Source organism: Canis lupus, chromosome 14 (assembly GCF_048164855.1).
Source record: "Canis lupus baileyi chromosome 14, mCanLup2.hap1, whole genome shotgun sequence".
In the NCBI taxonomy this organism is placed as follows: Eukaryota; Metazoa; Chordata; class Mammalia; order Carnivora; family Canidae; genus Canis; species Canis lupus.
The window spans coordinates 17,988,265-18,008,681 of NC_132851.1; the positions used below are offsets into that span (position 1 = coordinate 17,988,265).

The window sequence follows — 20,417 nt, forward strand, 5'->3', positions numbered from 1 at the left end:
GGACTATTATGAATATATGTTTGCAGTCAACAGTACACTCTTCAGTGCCAAATTAGCCTTGCAAGCTGGCTGCATTACTTAGCACTCCGTTCACCATGCAGTTTCCGTCTCCTTCCTCTGTACAGACTTTCTAGTGGCCCCTATGATGGATTCATGCAATAAAAAGTGGCACTTAAAGCACAGTCCTATCCACCCCAGAGCACAGAAAACAACACTGGGTTCTCTGGTCCTCCTGGGTTTACTCTAGTTGTCTTATAACAAAGAAGTACAAAGTCTGTAGATTCTTTTGTATAAGCTTCTATCTGGGATAAGAGAAACTTGATAAACAACTGTGCTTCTATTCCAAAGTGGTTGCTTAAGAAAACATACCTTGTTTCTTCCAGTCATTCAACAAATGCATACTGACTACCTACTACTCTATTTAATTTCATTCTACAGGTCTGCTGCTAGCATACTCCCACCACAAAACAATCACCAAGATCAAGCTTACAGGGGATTTCATAGGAGCTACCTATAGATGATTCTGCTTATATTTCTGTTAAGAGCAATAAATGATAGAAAAGAAACATTAATTCCATAAAGGAAATAATCTATTTGGAACACATCAGTCAGCACTTTACCAATACAATAAATAATATCTAGCAACTAGATAGCTAAACCAGTCACAATGGAGGAAGTTATGTCACCCCCATCTAAGATACCAAAAGCCAGGGTCAGATTCGGAAAATTCTAATTTTAGTTGAAAAGCCACATTGGAAATTCACTAAGAGTCTGCATCTGAACAAGGGCAAGTGCTACCAGTAAAACAAAGAAGCATTTGCATTTTTCACAGTTTTCCTCAGCATTATTGAACATCCAGACATAATACCATAATCCTCTAAGGACAGTGTACAATAAAGCTAAGCACCCCCTCCCCCAAAGAGCCCTCCCTCATGGGCATTTACCGTATCAAAGCAAAAATAATACAACAAAGGCATCAGAGGGTTCTTATAACAGTATTATTAGTATTCGAACACTGTTTATCAGTTTGGCCTTTTTCCTGAATTCTCAGCAGGGCTGGACAAATACTACGTGTCGTAATACAGGTCCTAAGAACCTCAAAATGTACTTGGGTAATTTTTTTCTTGGTCCATGAGTTAAATTCTAAGTGAAAGAATATTTTCACAGAAAGTGTTGTTGTTGTTTTTTTTTTTTTAAAGGACTTTTCATTAGACAGGGCCACTTACCTGCTAGCAAGACTGAGCAATTCATGTTTATCTGCTACAGCTGACTTCTTCTCAAGCTCCCACATTAGGACGTTGATCAGATGTGAGTTTTTAATTACAATCGGCACTTCTTCAAACATGTGCTCAAAGGTGATATTTCCCTTTTTCAATCTGTGAAGCGTGTTAAAAATACTTTAGTCTGGTGGTCAGAAGTAAGTGTTAAATTGACTATTTCATACATCTTTCCCTAATTACAGGCCCTCTCCAGGATCTCTGTTTCATTAGCACTCTTTTAAAAAGAGAGAAACTAGTTTTACAGAGTCAAGCTGAAGCTGAATGATATGAATAACATTGAAAACAATCCAAGTTTGAGCTATAAAGCCCCAAAAACAAGATTCTTGGCAGAAGAAACTAGTCTTTCTTTATAATCAGGTATCTTCAAAATTTCATTGATACTAAAATGTAAATGTCATGGGAAATTATGTTATATAACTTCTATCTAAAACATTTAAATAAATAGCTGGAAAAGAGAAATACTGCAGTTCTTGGAAAGTTCCATTTTAAAAGTCTACCAAACTAAAGAAATTAACAACTAGCAGAACACTCACAGTATATCTTATATACAATAGTTCAGAATACAGCAAGAAAATGGTTTCTCATAAGTTAGTTTTAACTACCATACCCAGGAGTTGTTCATGAGTTAGCTTTTAAAATTTTTTGCAACCTAATTTCTTAAAAAGCTATTGGAAAACTAGCAAAAACCTGTCCCAAAGCTGCTAACTTTAATAAGAAACCAAAATTCCCTTAATTAACAGAAAATGAAAGAATTCTAATTTTCAAAAAATTTTAACAAATATTCCAATGCCATTATGAAAAATCATAAAACAGCTTTACCAATTAATTCTGTGCATATCTAGCACCCATAAAATTTCCAAAATGCCACATTCCTTACTGATACCTTAAAATGTTTATGTCTTTCCCATCCCCACCTTCATGAAATAGGACCCAGAACATAAGACATATAGCTCACAATTATCCTGACACAGAGCTATGGCAGCCACTGGTCACTCATCCCATTCTCTCTCTTCAAATCCAGTAGCTATTTAATTCCCCCTCCAACTGAATTCATACACAGTGTGAACAACAGATGAGACATTCCATAAAGAACAGTTTAAACATGGAAAGGGAGAAATCAAGAGGCACTTGGCCATGCAAAACTCTTCTACAGTCCACATGGCAAAAGCATTGCCACACCACCACCACCAAGGATTCAATAAATGTGGCAAACTACAATCTTAAGAGGAAAACAGCCAATGCTTTACCATATGCCTCACAGGCCCCCAAACACTTACGCTTCAGGAGAAAAATCCTTCTCTTTACAAACTTCCATCAGCTTAGGAGTCAGTCTGTATGCTTTCAGCGAGAGGGACCCTTGGGCAGTTTTTATGGGATCTCAAATAAGGAAAAGAGAAAGAAATTACTAACACTTTTGTTACTGCCATTGCTTTGCTTGAATGACACTGGTTCTAGGCACACTATTACTAATCGTACAATCTTTGCAAAATGAAGATCAAAATAAATGATCAGAACTCAGTCTGAAGCAGATTCAAATCATATAGCAAATAGTTAAGTGAAAAAACATAGGAACCCTATCATCCTACTTGTAATAGGTAGAGTAACTTCCTCCCTAAGGTAAAAACAGAAGATTCAAAATGCAGTTATTTTTAAACCTATTCGTCTGCTTGATCCAGAAATCTTGGTGAAAATTAAACATCTCCTATGTTCTGTCCAGCTTATATTCATCTTGTATAATTAGAAGAAAAATATTAATGAATATTAAATATGAAAATACACCATGAAGTTGTGTAATTCAGTGGACTAATTTAAATGAATGGCCCTGTGAACAAAAGTTTATCCATCCTAGTAATCATTGTCCAATTTTTTTAGTTAAAAGAGATTCTAAAAATGACTAAAAAGTGCTATCACAAAAGTGTCTTTTTAGTTTCAGAGAAACTTATTTGGTCAAAACTAGCTGCTTACACACTCCATGAGTAAGGGAGCTTAGCACTTGCTGCATGATAACGGCTCCGGCATGCCAATATTCGCCTAAAACCTGTGTTAACATTCATGTTGTCTGAAACTTAACACAGTGAAACTTTTAGCAATAGGTGATAAAATGAAAACCAAAATAGATTGAAACAAGTGGAAAATTCATCAAGGTCTGATGATGCAATGTTTCCAGCCAATATAAGTACACTTTAACAACTTGTTCTTTACTGTAATCCAATTGTTAACATACTGAAACAATTTTGGGGCAGCTCATAAGATTGATCGTATTCATTAGTATTTTTTCTGACAGATACTCAGGACGTTACATTTACTTCTCAGCTGGAAACTATATGCAAGTCTGCCAGATATGGCAAACTGTGAGTGTTTGGGGAGGGGGAAGGCTATAAAGCTGTTAAATTGCCTACAGTTCTGATACAGCACAGAACATCTGGTCTGGAGAGCTTGAGGAAACACCATTAAATAGGCCGAAAAGAAAAAAATCTTTGTGCTAAGAAACAGTCCAGGTTTTGTACGCTGCTGTCAGAGGTATAAAAAAACTTGGCACACTGTGTTATGATTGGTCAGTCACGTACAGAGCCAGACACTCTAGCAATTGGGGTTTGTTAGACATCTGGTCTAGTTCCACCAGCCCCTTCAAATGAGGGAGGGGAGATGGAGGAATAAAAATGAAGCAGCTACTCCAGCATTCCAAAATGTACACATCAGGGCTCTGATAGCAAGAAAAATAAACAGAAAGAAGGAAACCCTGTCTAGACTTAGCTGCTGCTGAGGCTGCTGCAGAAACAGGGTTGGTATTTACTTGAGAAGGCCTGCCAGGCTGCTCTTAGAGGCAAAAAGACAGAAAGCAAAAATAGTAGTAATAACATTAAGGGAAGAAAAGAATAATAAAGGAAACTCCTACTAACCGTAAATGAGAACGACAGATTCTTCAATGGCATGCTGGTAACTGAACTGAGAATCCAGGAGTGCTCGGGTGACGAACGAGCCATAGTACGTGGACTGATACCAGCCCACGTGGAGGTGATCAATGTTGACATGGCGAAGGCTGCGCATCATTTCCATCTGATACTGGACTAGATGACAGGGACAGAGGAGTAAAAGAAAAACTAATGATGCTACAAATAGTAAAAACAAGATTTTTTTGAAATGAATTTTTACACAACCATTTATTAGCTAAAGGGCACAGGTTTCCAGGTTTAAAATTCAATCAGTTCACATATAACAAAAACGAATTTAAGCTTTCAAATCATTTCAAATCACTGAAGCTTTCCTTTTTTCAATAATGAAACGACCTACTGTAGAAAACTTACTAAGAACACATTAATGCCTTGTTCTAAACAAGAAATTATTTATTAAATGTAGTTTTCACTCATTTCTTAAAACTCTTAAAAATAGTAATAAATCTTTAAGAAAAAGATTTGTGTATTTGCTAAACTGGTTGGTTTTTTAAGATATTCATTTGAATTAGTAAAGTGAGAATACTTATCAAAGTCTCTTTCAACTCAGCTTTTAGAACTGAGAGGTTAAAATCATCAAGAGAATGAATAGGGAAACAATTAACTACCATATTATTTAAATATGAACAGAATACAAGCTGTAGCTGATTTAAAATATAAGAATTCATTTTTGCCTTCATCTGGTGCCCCCTGCTGCATATGCTAAATTTTAAAAATAATTCTTTTTTTATTTGTATGTTCTTCTGTGTTAAGTAACAGATATTAATTTTTCATCAGTTATATGTTAATCACCATGTATAGAATGAAAAGGCTGAAAGGCTACACTTTCATCAAATTAATGACTATAATGTATAACATTAACTTAAAGCAATATTTCTAGAATAGGTGCGAACTGAGACCATAACAAGTAAAAGATTTTAAGAAGCAATAAAGCCCAATAATGAGTAGCAAGTATGTAATACAGGAGAAAATTTTATAGTCAACATAATATCCAAGCTATTTCTATTATAATGAATGTACAGCTATGTGGAATAAATATATTTGCTTAACTCGGAATCTTACCATTTCATTTTTAAAACTCTCGATCAGGTTTTAGCAAAAGTAAAATGATATGCCTGTGAATTCCTTGGTTATAGCACTACGGTTTTATAAAACAAACAAGATTCAGGATCATGAAGTAAAAAAGAACCTCCCTCAGATGTCACAATCTTATTTTTCAACATTTGTTACTAGGCAAAGAAATTATAAATCTGCTATTCCAAGGAAGGTTATAATTCTCATGATAAAATATGGCAGCCAACTTTTTAACTATTCAAGAATTGAGTTTTTTAGTTTTTCTTTTATATACAAATATGATGGCCTCAAGAAGAAGTGGTATAAAATTAATATGATAATCGTATATCAATCACCTTTTACTTAAATTTTTGTCTCTCCAGCACCTAACAGACCTCCTTCCCTTTAACAGATTCATACACACCAACCACAAAAATATGATATAGAACCATTGCTATGGTCTCTTTCTGCTTTAAAATTCCCTCTTTTAAAGTAAAATCACTCTTTTGTCTAATGGAATTTAATCAAATTTAATGCACACAAAGTTCCAATATCACAAGTATAACAGGAGTCAGACTAAATTTACTATTCATTTTAAAGGAGTAGGGAAGAGATGGGGAGAGATTACCAAGCAATTGATAGTACAAATGTGGTTGTGTAGGATGATTTTTTAAAATCAGTATTTTCAAAATATCTGCCAATATACAATTTAGGTGTGTTATAAGCAGAAGTTAGATTCAGTTTACAACAGTAGGAAAAAAAGAAAAGACTTGGAATCTTGGGATCTAGGTTCTCATACTAGATCTTAGATTCTTTTTCTATGGGGAATCTTGCTGTCCAGTTATTGCTCCTTATCCGATGTTCAGCCTTCCCATCTCCAGAAAGATTTGAGAGCACATCACAGTCAAAATGTTTTGACTTCACAGTGTTCACTGAATATGCTAATTATAAGTAGTAATTTTACTACAAACTAAGCAGAGCCTCCAGCATCCATTGATACTTAAAAATGCATTCCTCTGAAAAAGAGTTGGTAATCTTACTAAGTCAGTCCCCAAATAGCCTCAATACAAAATGTTTTATAATAGCATTTTCAGGATGCAGGAGGTAAAATAAACTTTATGATCAGTAGCAAACCTCCAAATTCCTTCTTCACTCAAAATCTTACCTACTTTACAACCCCTTGGACAAGAATGAAAATAAAGTATTCCTCTCAGGTAGGAAGAGACTAAGGAATAGAAGGCTTGTCTATGGGAGATACCACTGCTCTAGTGTATTCACTTCTTGAGAATTTACAAGTAGAGAGATGAGTTTGCAAGGCTCTAATAAAAACCTATTTTTAAGGTCACAAGAGTTTTCATATGACCTAAATATGGTAAATAAGTATTAAAATGTAAGGGGTAGGAACAAGACAAGTAAGTTGATAAATTGGTTCTAAAAATCTACAAGGCAGTGGAATTTCACTATTGCACAAAAAATATATTCTGGACCTATTCTACATGAAACTCAACTTTAAAAATTAAAAAACACAAAGAATGCCTCTTGGAGGCATCACACACAGAAAGATAGGATCTTAAAGGACTGCAAGTGATGGGACACCTGGGTGGTAGAGTTAGTTGAACATCTAACTCTTTGGTTTCAGTTCAGGTCATGACCTCAGGGTCATGAGACTGAGCCCCAAGTCAGGTTCCATGTCGGACTTCACACTCAGCATGGGAGTCTGCTTAAGATTCTCTCCCTCTCCCTCTGCCCCTCCTGCTCATGCTCTCTCTAAAGTCAATGAATAAATCTTTAAAAAATAAAAGGACTGCAGTGACCTGTGAAAAGATAAGCATTGGGGCTCATCTTTGAAGCTGCAGCTTCAAAGTAAAGTTGGGGTACACTGAGGCCCAGTCCTTACCAGGACTATTCATATGAGCCTCTAGTAAGTGCACAGTTCAAAGAGGTAAGTTTAATTCAATTAAAAAATATATATATATGAAATGATATGCTTTTCTACTATATACAAACTGAGGAACAAGAAAAACCTCACAGCCAGCCAAGTGAACTGCTTTCTCTGCAGACTTTTCAGTGTGTGTCCTCCCTTCTAATGATGACAAAGACAAGTCTTCTCTTCCTTCACCCACCGTTTCCTTTCTTTCTCCTCCAACCCAAATTTTCAAAAAGCACAAAACCAATCTGCAAAAGAACCCTCATAAACCTAAGTAAGGATAAGAAATGCACAGCAGACCATCCCATGAAAATGGTCTCAAATCCATGCTCCAGGCAGCTACCACCAAATGATCTGAGCTGCCACACGAGCTAACACCTATTTACTCCTCTGGCCTATGGAAGACACAAGGGAAAAATCGTGACATAGTGATGTGCCAGTAAATTTTATGCAGGAAAGTAAGGATGGATCATTGCAGACTCTAATCTCCCAGGTGAATGCCACTGCTTTTATGGCTATGTAGTTCCTCTCAGAAGTTACACTGGAGGTGGGTACTTAAGGCACACAAGAGACCCAATTCAGCTACAATACTAAGGTAACAGGAGAGAGGAGGAAGCTTTTGCTTTCTGGAAGTGGCTGTGAGAATGCCTTGTCCCAAGCCAGAGGCTCTGGGTGAGTGGGAGATAGAGCCATATTAGCTTTCTCCTGCCCAGCTGGACTCACTTTACTGGGCTGGAGTTGTAAGAGAAAGACATAAAAGATTTGTCTAGGCAGAGATAAGGTTCACCCCTGTCTAGGAAGTGCCTCACACCTCAGAACTCAAGCGAATAATAGCAAAAAATAAAAAAATAAAACGAGAAGAAAGGAAAAAATGAGGCTCCCTGATACAAAGTACCACAACTCCCTATTGTTAATGCAGGTCAATGAAATAAGGAGCACTTCCTGACATCTTTGAGGGTTGGTCTAGGACTAGGCACACTTTCACTTTCGTTCTAAAGTTCTCATATTTAACAAAAAGAAGCCCAAGCAGCAATTTCAACCAATGATATTTGCCTCTGAATTAATATTCCTGGGGGAGTTCCCAAAGATGAAGAGCAAGAGGAAAATTGTTTTTGGAAGGGGACGATTTTTAAATCATGGTAATATCCAACAGAAGGAATTGTATAGTGAAAAGTTTAGGAAAGAAATTTTTAATTTTTAAGCATTCTTAGTCTAAAAAGCAAATATCCTACTGACCAAGGAGAAACAGTACACAGCAAATAAATTTCAAAAACAAATTGGTAGTTACTATTAAGCCAACTCAAATTACTAATACAAAAGCTATACTTATTAACATGCAACTGAAGTGATATACAAAATTTGGAAGGATATTAAAAATGAGCTGAAGTTTTATAAATCTCTTCAACCTCTAGAATTGTCTTAATTGGTAAAGCCTCTCCCAAGCAAAGGAGAGCCTGGTTTACAACACTGAATAACTGTTCGAAGTTTGGCACCAGTATATTCACATTCACTTTTTCCAGATATCCTCTTTGCAAAACAGTCAATTTTAAATTGCCTTGAGCTAAAACTGTCTTAACTGAGGCAGGCTGCCCAAAAACTATTCCTTTCAAAAATCTACCACATTTGTTAGGCTTTCTCATGTTTTTATCTCCAAATATGAAAACACTGAAAATAATATGTTGTTTTATATTTAAATGCTATATCTGGAGTTACACTGGCAAACAACAAAAAAACCTTTAAGAGTTGAGTCCTAAATATCACTGAGAAGAACAAGGAATTAGAAGCTTTTTAGCTCAGTAGAATAGTTAATCAACATTCTTCAATTCTTCACCCTCATCTTTAAAATCATCTTTTTTATTTTATTATTTTAAGTGAGCCTTACTGAAATATAATCTCTCAGTAAAAAACAAAGAATTGCCACAGTAGGCTAGGCTGTGATGAGCTGAAGGCAGAAAGTTAAAGCTGTAACATAGTCCAAAACTCAAGATTAATGTATGTCAGACTAAGGGAGGAAAAAAAGGGTTTTATAGATATCTTATTAGGGAACTTTTAAAAGATAATGTGACCTAATTTAAATTTTAGAAATTAAAGACAACTTAATAGATGTACTGTTTCATTTAATGACTGAAAACTATTATTGAATAAATACAAATTATTTTAAAATAAAAATAAATGATAAAATTATATAAAAATACACACACACACACACACACACACAGCCTAGATGCAAAGGACAGAGCTAAACACCAGGAGAGAAACTCGCACTTACTGAGCACTTACTATGTCAGACTTCCTGCGAAGTGGTCTACATATGTTATTTGACTTTATTCCTCACAATAACTCTAAGGAGCTAATCACCATTACTGAAAACCTCTTAAAAAAACTGCTTACCACAGCTTGAAAAATGGCAGGACTCAATCTGACTTCAGACTCTCTGACTCCAAAGCCCAGGCAACCACTCACAGAATTTCATCTCCTCTTACTGGTAAAGTGTAAATTATTTTTGAGCCAATAAAGCATAACACACTAACACAACAGAAATATACAATTTCTAGATTTTGAGAAAACACAGCTTGTGCACGTTTGACCACTAAATCAACAAATAATTTAGCAATACCAGCAAGATTTTAAGTTAAAAACTACCTAAAAAGATTTGTTAAATATCCAAGTCCATAGTTATCACAAATATGTAATCAAACTTCTCAACACTGCATTCTATGTTATTATTTGAAATTTACGGCAATACTACCTTGTAACTAAGAACTGGCTTAGATCAAAAATGGCTTGTACAAATACATCAAGTAAGGGAACAGCCACCAGAATTAGTATAAATGCTCTCTGCAAGCAAAGAAACCTACTAAGTTCAATCTAGAGATGCAAATGGCTTTAAAAGCAAACAAACAAACAAAACCCCACAACCTGAAACAAATCAATGATTTCAACAAACATGACAGGGAAGTGGAATACATCAAAACTTCCTAGCTGTTTTAGCTCAACGGCTAACCTAAGCAGGACTTTTAAAAAAATAATTACAAGCTTTTTTCCCAGCAGTAGCATGGGACACCAGTGAGCACTGACAGGCTATGAACTGTGAAGGCTTTGCCTCATTATTTAACAAGACAAACCATTCTGTGCTTTCCTCTTCATATCAGACTTTCTGCCAAGCTGCACATACGTTTCAGGCAGTGTTCAAAGCTAGTAGCAGATGTAGATTTAAGCAAACAGAATGTGCATTTGAAGAAAAAAAAACTTAAATAAGAGTCTACTTTGGGTGAAGAGAATTATGGAATAACTGCATATTCTCTTCACCCAGTCTGTATCATATATTCATCCTTTTTTTCAATTAATACATCTGTTATTAAGGCCACCCCTGTGAATGCTTAAGGATTCTGGTAACAGTTCATTTTTCACATTAAGTGCTTGATATATATTCTACTCTATCTAGAGTAGAATATGAAAAATACTACTTTTCTTAATAATCTTACAGAAATATTTTTCAATAGTTCATTTGTCCTGGGTGGTTTAATTTCTTCTTTAAAGTGTTTATGAATTCTGACCAATAATTTCTTCTAAATGCCAAGATGAAGATAAGGAAGGGAGGGGGCTATCTTTTAAGACAAGTAAGAGCTCTGAAAACAGGAAATCAGGAGGGGTTTGTTTTTTTTTTTTGAGGTCTTTATGTGTCTCTAAAAAGTCTTTTATGAAATAAACTGGACTCTTTACAGAAAATAACATGTACATCTTGTACAACCAAATCATGAAACACAACCAAGAGATCTTATTTCTTTGAGGTCATGAAATTTAAAATGTATATACATTTATGCCCTTGGTCATGAAAACACATGCAGGTAACTGGATGACAGAGAGAGCAACTAAGAAGTTAACTATATGTCATCTGAGATCTGTTTATACAAAGTGAATTCACCTGAATGAGACAAAGGCTATAGATCTCCTTGCCCATCACCTTGAAGAATTCTATCTTGAAGAGCAGCCTGTTGACCACTGCTACCTCTTGCTACAATTACAAGGATGATATGTTAGAAGATCAAAGGAGAATCTCTGGATTCAGAAAAATACATGTTTCATACTAGGTTACAGGCTCTTTCATGAGGACAAGTAATACCTCTGTTATATTTACAGCTATATATCAGGTACTACATTAATTCTGGCCCAAAGTTAAGTACTGAAAATATTCAGAAAAAAATAGAGTATTTCAAAAACATGATTGTTGTTAATGTACTAAAAACGTCACAACTAATAATAAATTATATATATTATATATATACACATATATAAAATTTTATAAATACATAACCATGTTCACAAAGGACATGAATTAGCTTACTTTAAAACATCTAAAATCATCAGTAAATCAGGACTAGGCAAAGTATAAGTTAGAATACGTAAAGTAGAAATTGCAGGTGAGGCAGAGACCCGAACAAAATCAAGTAAACCATAGATATTTTCATTTGAATACACAAATTTGGCTCTGAGCAACCTGGCCATCAAAGCAGTAAGGGAAATATGGTCATTTATATTATTATCCAAAGGGAGAAAAACATCAGAGCTCAAAGTTGGTAAGACTTTTCCTAGTACTAGTTTCCCTAGTACTAGTACTAGGTTTCAAAGCAAAACTGTGCAATCTTTTGAGAAACAGAAGACATTTCTGTAATAGAATAGTCACACTTGATTTACCTTTCCTATAAATCTGAGTTTTTAATGTAAAACAAGGAAAGAATGGCCTCATGAGTACTTGTTACAGCAAATAAAAGTCTACAGAAGAGGAAGAAGGAAGAGGGAGGAAGAAGAGGAAGAAGGAGGTGGGAAGGAGGAGGAGGAGAAAGAGAAGGAGGAGAAAAGAAAGAGCTGCCAAAATGAATTAATATTTTCATCCCCCGGGGCACATGGGTGGTACAGTCAGCTGCGTGTCCAACTCTTGGTTTCAGCTCAGGTTATGATCTCAAGGTCATGGGATTGAGCCTCAAGTTGGGCTCAGCGGTCTGCTAAGAGCTTTCTCTCTCCCCTTCTCTCTCTCTCTGCCCCTCCCATGCACATATTCGCTTCTCCCTCTAATAAATAAATAAATCTTAAAAGTTTCATCCCCTATCAATTCAAACTCCAGTTGTTCGAAAAATATAATGAGATGTTTTAGCAGTGAGCAGTAAAGTTTCATAATGGAGAACAAATGATCACTTCTGAGAGGTACTGTTTGGAATGTACAAGCAAAACTGTACTGACACCATTTACTGAGCACCACCTGTGCTGGGAGCCTCATAAAGTTATAGTGACACCATTTTCTAAAAAGTGCCCTCTTCAATATGGCTGCCCAACAAGCTGGTGGTAGTTAATGCATTTATCTCTCTGAGCTTTAATTTCTCCAGCTGGAAAATGGTGATTTCCACTTCCAACCATATAATGATGGCAATTTAAAAAATTTACCTCCAGCCCACATGGCTTTGTGCTTACTGAGCATTTTCAGGAGAAAGTCCCATAGATACTACACACTATAAACATATACACTGACTTTATCCATCCCACCCAAAAACCCTAATCTTGACCACATTGCTCATATTCAGCTTATATAGCTATCTACTGTTTGAACTGGTCTCAAATTTATTTTCTCCAAGGCATTTAGAATGTTTCTTAAAGATTTATAAATGACTTGGGAAAATGTTCATGAGATGCTACTAGGAAAAAAGGCAGAATATAAAACTATAAACCATATAAATGCCAATATGTGAACAACCTGGGTTCCTCCCTCCTTGTAGTAGGAAAGACTAGGAAGAAATATGCTAAAATGGTAATGGCAATAGTTCTCCAGGGAGTGACATCATACATGATTTTTGTTTTCTTACTTATTCTTGCCCTTACTTTCCATGTTTTCTGGCAAAAGAATTGTGCAATACATATGACATTAAAGGCATATATGCAATATGTATCAAAAGAATTTTCTACTGCTGGCTAACTGGCCTACATTTACCATGCTTATCAAATAACCTGGGTACTAGCACTCCTAAATTATGGGAGCAGGGAATAGAACAAGGTTCCAGACTACTCAGAATCTAAAGTAGCCAACCTGGTCTAAATACCATCTGCTCTAGACTGAATCATAATTCACCCACTCAAAATTCTTAGTTAAAGCCCTAACCCTCCAAGGTGATGGTATTTAGAGATGGGGTCTTTAGAAAGTAATCAGGTTCAGTTGAGGCCATGAGGGTAGAGCCCTCACAATGGGATTAGTGCCCTGTAGATACAACAGGAGGAGACACCACAAAGTCGGCTTCCTCCCTTTCTCTCTCTCCCCATCTCCAACCACAGGCAGTATGGACTACCTGTGCCATGTGAAGTCACAGTGAAACGTGCCAGCTCTGTAGCACCCTAATCTTGGACTTCTAGTCTCCAAAACTGAGAAATAAATTCCTATTGTTTAAACCACCAATCTATTATATTTTGTTACAGCAGCTGGAGCCAAGACACAATCTTTAACACATACCAGTTGTATAACCTACACAAAATTATTTTGGCCTAGGTCTGCTCTGTTGTAAAATAAGAGGGAAAACAGTACCTACTTTAGAAAGTAGTTAACCTCAGGAAGAATTAAATAGGTCTTCACCACCACCTATTATTCAGAAATGCTACTTAGAATTGAGAAGTCATGGCACTTATCTAAAGTGAAGGAAAAGGTTTTGGAAAATTGGATTTGATTAACTTGGTCTCCAAGTGTCATATAGACTCTCTTTTGCCCATTTCCATATCAGGAGTAGGAGGGAATGAGGAAAACAGAGAAGGAGGTTAGAGGTTGTATGTGTGACTACAAAAAAAAAAAAAAATATATATGAATCTGTAACATCCATTTCATGAAACTGAATTCATATGTACAAATATGAATATGATCAAAAAAAATCTAGCATGAGAAAAGATTATTAAACCAAAAAAATTACTTCTTAGATACTAAAACTATAAGCTAATTATATTCTGCACAATAAAGAACAGATTCAATAAAGAAAGAGACAAGCTACAGAAATTAGATTTCAAGAAAAGGTAATCTTGGGTGTTCTATTATTACTGTGTATATAACAATATAACTGCATTGTACTATATAAGTTTCTATCTCCTGATTCCATTTGCAACTCTTCCAAAGAAAGAAAATAAGTCCCCTGCCCCCTCCCAACAGGTGACTTTAAAAACAACACAGAATGCAGGTGGGGATGGGAAGGAAGAATGAGCAGTAATGACAGCTTACATGGGAATTAGGTAAAGGCTACTGGAAATACTGTCACTCCAAGTAAAATAGTAAACTCAATCAGATATAGCAAACAGCTTTATAACATGCCCCTATTGCTTAGAGAGATGATCCACTCCGGCAGCCTCAACTTTCCAAAGATAGGTTCCTTTACCTTCAAGCATCATGATAATTTGGACTAGAAAACCAGTACTAAAGATGCCATAAGAAGAAAGCCTAAGGGGCCTAGTCTTTGAAGAATATCCCTAACTATTAACTAAAGAAGGGAAAGCTGGCAAAAATGGCAAATGACCAGAGTTAAAGAAAAGGTTAGGAAGGGCAAACAATTTCCTATGGATTACTTAAATCCACTCTCCATTCACCTGTTTTTGTGTGTGTGTGTGTCCCTCACCTCTTTCCCCACACGCTCTGCTTCGTCCAAACTTACTTTTATAGGAGAAGGAACATAAGAGTTCTATGCTGAGAAAATAATCAAGCAGAAATCCTTATGGCAGCCACAATAAATCTGAGGTTAGAAAACCATGGCTTATTTTTAATGAGGCCATGTTGCCTTTCCTGTTACAATCTCCTTTTCCCAAAACCATATGCACATGCACTCTTGTAGAGAGAAGATCGAAAGCTTTCACTAAATTTTCAAAGGGATTCAAGATCCAAAAGATGAGTAACCAGTACTGAGATGCCATGGAGGACAGGCCAAATGTGGTCCCACCTAGGGATTACCACTCCTCTCTACGTATGTGGGGAGAGGAGAAGGGGCTAGGTGTGAAGCAATAATCGATTCACTTCAGGGGTAGCCAAACAGCAGCACAAACAGCAATGAGATCACTAAAGATAACACTATCCAGAAGAGTAAGAATGGCAGGCCAAAGGACCAGAGAAAACACCAACTTTCAGCAAGATACTCAACAATGTCACTTTTACCCTTGTCCTACCAAGACCAGGAAGTCCATCATGGAGAAAGCTGGATGGAGGCTTCACCTAAACTAATCTGTGACCAAGACTAGTAATTCCCAAAATGGCCAAGAGAAAACATGCGCTTACCCACACAGCGACAGTGCTTTACAAGCTAAAACTGTTCTAAAGGCAGGGAGGGAGTTGTGATCCTAAAAGAGAAATAACCCTTCTCTATTTGGGAAGAATACACATTTTGGGGGGAGAGGTTGGTCTCCACCAAAAATACTATATTCTAAAAACCAATCATATTCTGCTATGATACAAATGTACCTTGGCAATACAGCTCTACAGACACACACTAACACGAACACCATCCTCAGGCAACTCAGCAACCCTGTTATCTTTTAGAGTTTTTACAGAGATCTCTACATGCCATTACTGAGACATATCTAATCAGCTGTCCTATGTAATCTGAAGCTCCTAAAGATGTTTTTCTATGGAAGGCCTCTTGGATTAGTGAGGAAGATGAAATACAGTGTGCAGGAGGAAGCAAAAATCATTGAAAAGCAAGAAAATTACTACAGAAAGATGTTGGAAGGCTACAAAACAGATCAAATAATTCTCTTCCGCAATTGGCAGGCAAGATCCTGCCAGATGTTTGAAATAGAATTAACCTCTATGGGCTACACTGATAGAAATAAACTGCATAACTATAAATAAATAAATATCTAGGGAAGCATAAATAACTATCTAGGAAGGGCTATCTTTGTTTTACTTTCTCTGAATTTGTTTCAGATTATTTCTCCCACCCCACAAAAAAAAAAAAAAAAAAAAAAAAAAAGCTGTCCCTCACAGCAGTGTCCATAGATACTGAGAGCTCACAACTTATGCCAAGGCTTTTGAAATTATGCCAAAGGCAAACCAAACAGTATCTCCTTAAAAAGCTGAGTTTAATCAGAGTATTTGCAATGTTTCAAAGCATTTTCAAACTAGGTAATATTACCTTAACAACAACAAAAACTCTCTTTCATCTCCCAAGGGTGTGTGTATGTATGTGTGTCTGTGTGTTTGTGGTGTATATATGTATATGTATATGTATGTGTTTGTACAGACACATTTTTTCCCTTGCAGAAAAGATTACAATAGTCGGTTAGATAAAGGCATTATAAATGGCTTACAGATGTTTCCTCCTCATATTCTGGGGGAGAAAAATCTTAAACAGCAAATTCACACATTCATCTCTTCATATATTCATACAAGTATTTATTCTGCCAGACTTTTAGGTGCTGTCCAGCACTGGGCAATGAAGACAGAAAGGTTCCTGCAGCTGACATTCTAGTAGAGAAGAGCAGATATGACACACACAGTGATGGCCAGCATTCCTGGATCTACACAAATGTTTAAACGTTCCCTAAAGAAAATATCTGGGCAATCCTATATAGTTCTCTGTACATTTAAAATGAAGAAACTATCTCTGTTAATAACAACCAGGAAATCAAGTTTGGGAGTCAAAGACCTGGCTTCTTACTCTGCCAAATAATGCAGTGCAAAAAAATATTCGCAGGCTGAGAAAACAGGAGACCTGAATTCTATTTTGGCCTTGCCAGTAAATACAATAAAATAAAGCAGGGGAAAGCCTCCAAGTAACCAAACTGTCCTTTAAAATACAGTTTTAAAACCATCTAGACTTTATCTCAACTGGAAAAATGATTTGGTTTAATGCTTATCACATGATAATGATGACAAGCGTTTTAAAGCAAGGACCAGATAAAAATCCTCCAGAAATAAAATTTCATTGTGTTTCTTTGCTAAGCTTTGAAGTTGGAATCAATGATCTCTATAATGCTTTTAGATGCTAATATTCCACAGAGATAAATGAAAAAAGTCAGTTTCACTAAAAAATATGGTCTAGAAACTCTAACGACAAGCGTAGGTCAGAAGAGCAGGGGCAGTAACAAGGATCCTAGCTTAAAACGTGATAAGAGTTCTAGACTAACAAGTATATGTGGGCTCCCCACACAGAAAAAAAAAGGCCTCAGGCTAACCCTGAAGAAGGAGGAGTTTTGAAAGAGGCATCAAATTTTCTTTCTAACACTTATTTCAGACAAATAAGCAGTGGAACAGTGTCTCTCTCTCAAACTTGTATCATCTGGTACATCATTTATTGGACATTTGGCACTCATGAAAACCACCAATTTCAAATTTTAAAAAATGTTGTTATCCTAACTTTAGTTATATAAATAAAAGTTTGATTAAAATTAAGAACAATAACAAAACTACTGTATATCTGTGACAGAGATGCTGTGCATGATGTCCAGGGTTTAACACACAACCTGGAGATGGATGATGTGGGTTATAGGTGGTATATCTAAGAGACTTACAGGTTATCAGGAAATGCAACAAGTGTTTTGTTACTGTCAGATGATCCTACATATAGATCTGTCCAAGGAACACATTAGGCCTAAAAACTACTATTTCAATTAGGGAAATTCTGGAAACTAGATTTTAACCCTTGATTTTATTAAGCTCTGGAGCTATTCATGTCCTACTGCCATATTTAGATATAGTTTTTAAAATATGCACAGCAATCTCATCAACTTCTTCCTCAAATAAATTAAAATTATCAAGGCTTAGTAAAGTGGAAACAATCTACTTATCCCAAGATCACAATCCTAAAATTAAAAGTTGTGATTTTTTACTTAATTGTAATGCTAGTTAGGTTACTACGTGTTTAGCTAAAATATGCCACCTTTAGCAAATTATTTGAAGGAATGGAAATAGCTTTTATCGGCACTGTCATAAAGAAAGCATAAAAATTTAATGTCAAAGATTCATGCAGACATCTTTCTCCTGCTAGGTAGTACTGGAAAAGCAGGGTCAGATTTTTCATTCAGCATATTCTAAAGACAAACACACTCAGAGGTTGAAATTTTAATTTCATTACTTTCACTATTTCCCTCCATACTAAACTAAGATTAGGAAACAACATTATTTTATGAAATCTAAAATTCCACTGAGTACAAAAAAAAAGAAGGAAAGAGGGCTGGCAATTTTAATTCTTAGACATCATTGATTAAAAAAAAATGCAACCCACTTTCATTGATGTTCAGGTACAAAAAAAGGAGGATATGGGAGGAAAATTCTAGAGTCAATGAAGCTGTTCCCTGTAAACAAAGTGGTGTGTGGGTGAGCACTGTGGTAACGCCCTTTTCTTGCTAAAAACAAAACTGTATTCACCAGTACTGATCCTAACATACTTTTTTTCCAGACTGTATCACAGCTCACAAAATAATTGTTAAAGAAAACTCTCCCCTCTTCAATCATGGATCTTCCATGATGAGCAAGAAAATTACCTAGCACTTCTCTGTTATAGAAGAACAACATACATGTTAGGTTAGAAGAAATGCTTCTGTGCATATCAATTGTGAACCTGAATGAGTATTTAGTAACATGAACATTTAAAACAGTGTTTTTACATACTGTATCACTTGTATTAAACAATAGTATTTAACAGTCATTTTGTTAAAGAAACAACATAGCTACTCTTTGTTCCCAAACATAGTATTTGTCATTAACTCTGCAGCTGTTTTATAAGGTTCACTGCAACAGTGTGACTCCTGCTTGTTTGTGCTTTAAAAGAAAGTACTGCTATGAATGATGCTCTGGTAGTCGGGATTTGACCATTCTTAGCTACAAAATTCATTATTTTTGGAAATAATTCTTTGGAAAGTATTATTTTAGATTTGTACTGGAAAAAACTTTATTGATTTAAAAAATATGTCACTGTAGTTTTTTTTTAAACACACAAATGTTCTGATGGCATTATGCCACCACTTGAAAAAGTTTCATAAATGACTAAAAACTTTGGGGAAAAGGGGAAAATGACTCAAGAAGTCAATAAAACCTATTTTCAGGCAGCCACAGTAATAATAATTGTGTCACAGTAATTCCTAATTACTAAGCACCTATTATATTTCAATCAATAAATCAGACACTCCCCATATTTCATACTAAGATAGGTCTTAGTTTTTTCCATTTGTCACATGAGTAACTTGTTCATAAAAAAGGCAACCAACAGTACTCAAAACTAGCCTTTCCCAGCTACCAAATTCACCTTCTTTCCAATATGACATAAAAATGCTTATGTCCTATAACTGATTCCTCTACTAGAAATCAGCAATAATATTATAATTTACATTTCAGGGGGAAAAAGTTGTTATTAAGAGGTCATAAAAATTTTTGAACTACCCAATATGTCTGGTGACAGGAACATTTAACTGTGGTATGTTCATGCCTTCAAGTGTTTACAGTACAGCTTTAACAACAATGGTGAAGATCATTTAATAACACAATATGATGATCTATGATGTGAGACTGATGCAAAAGGTAGAAACACTAAAATTAAAATTTTTAGACATTTTAAATTTTAAAAAGCATTCTAAGTTGAAGGAAATATACCAAATTATTAACAACCACTGTTAAAGCTATAAGATGAATATCTTTTCCTATTTTCCAAATTTCCTAAAATATTCTATTGCCTTTTTATAATTCAAAAAACAGATTTTAAAAAGGAAAACTTAGCAAGAACTAAAAGTTCAAACAGAGTACATTCTGTTCTTTAATTTGTAACAAAATTCACATGCTCACAAAAGTGATAGTTAAGTTTAAAGATACAGATAAGATAGGGAGAGAAAAAGCAAAAGAAAGATCAAGAATTTGAGGAGTTCAGCAACAGAAGCATTTCAAGAGGTAAACCAGATGTTCCTATGGAATTGCAGCAGAGGGTCTAGGAGACAGAAATTCGAAATGTCAAAGGCTACATTCAGATCAAAGAGCATAAAGTAGAGTCCATTTACTATAGAATTGTCCATTACACTGAAGGGATCAAGCCACACTAAGCTCTCAGCAAAACGCAAAATTAAAATCAGTTGAAGGCTGTTGAGTAAGAAAGTACTGGAAAGATGAGAAGAGTGCTTCCTCAAGCATTTCATCGGGGAAAGGAAGTTTAGCAATCAGGTCGAAACTCAGAGGTCAAAAGCATAATTTAAGTGAACAGTGTCTCATCTGAG

At 35.6% G+C, this 20,417-nt stretch overlaps 1 protein-coding gene across 1 annotated transcript in view; it reads right to left on the reverse strand.

Annotated features, from left to right (window-relative positions):
• The window catches only part of EIF3H (eukaryotic translation initiation factor 3 subunit H), a 95,786-nt gene that overhangs the window by 10,898 nt on the left and 64,471 nt on the right, over positions 1-20,417 (reverse strand). The window contains exons 3-5 of the mRNA XM_072774290.1: positions 4,181-4,348; positions 2,558-2,657; positions 1,227-1,376 (exon numbers count right to left, since the gene is read on the reverse strand). Coding sequence (XP_072630391.1) covers positions 1,227-1,376; positions 2,558-2,657; positions 4,181-4,348 — 418 coding nt within the window. The remainder of the gene's footprint in view (positions 1-1,226; positions 1,377-2,557; positions 2,658-4,180; positions 4,349-20,417) is intronic.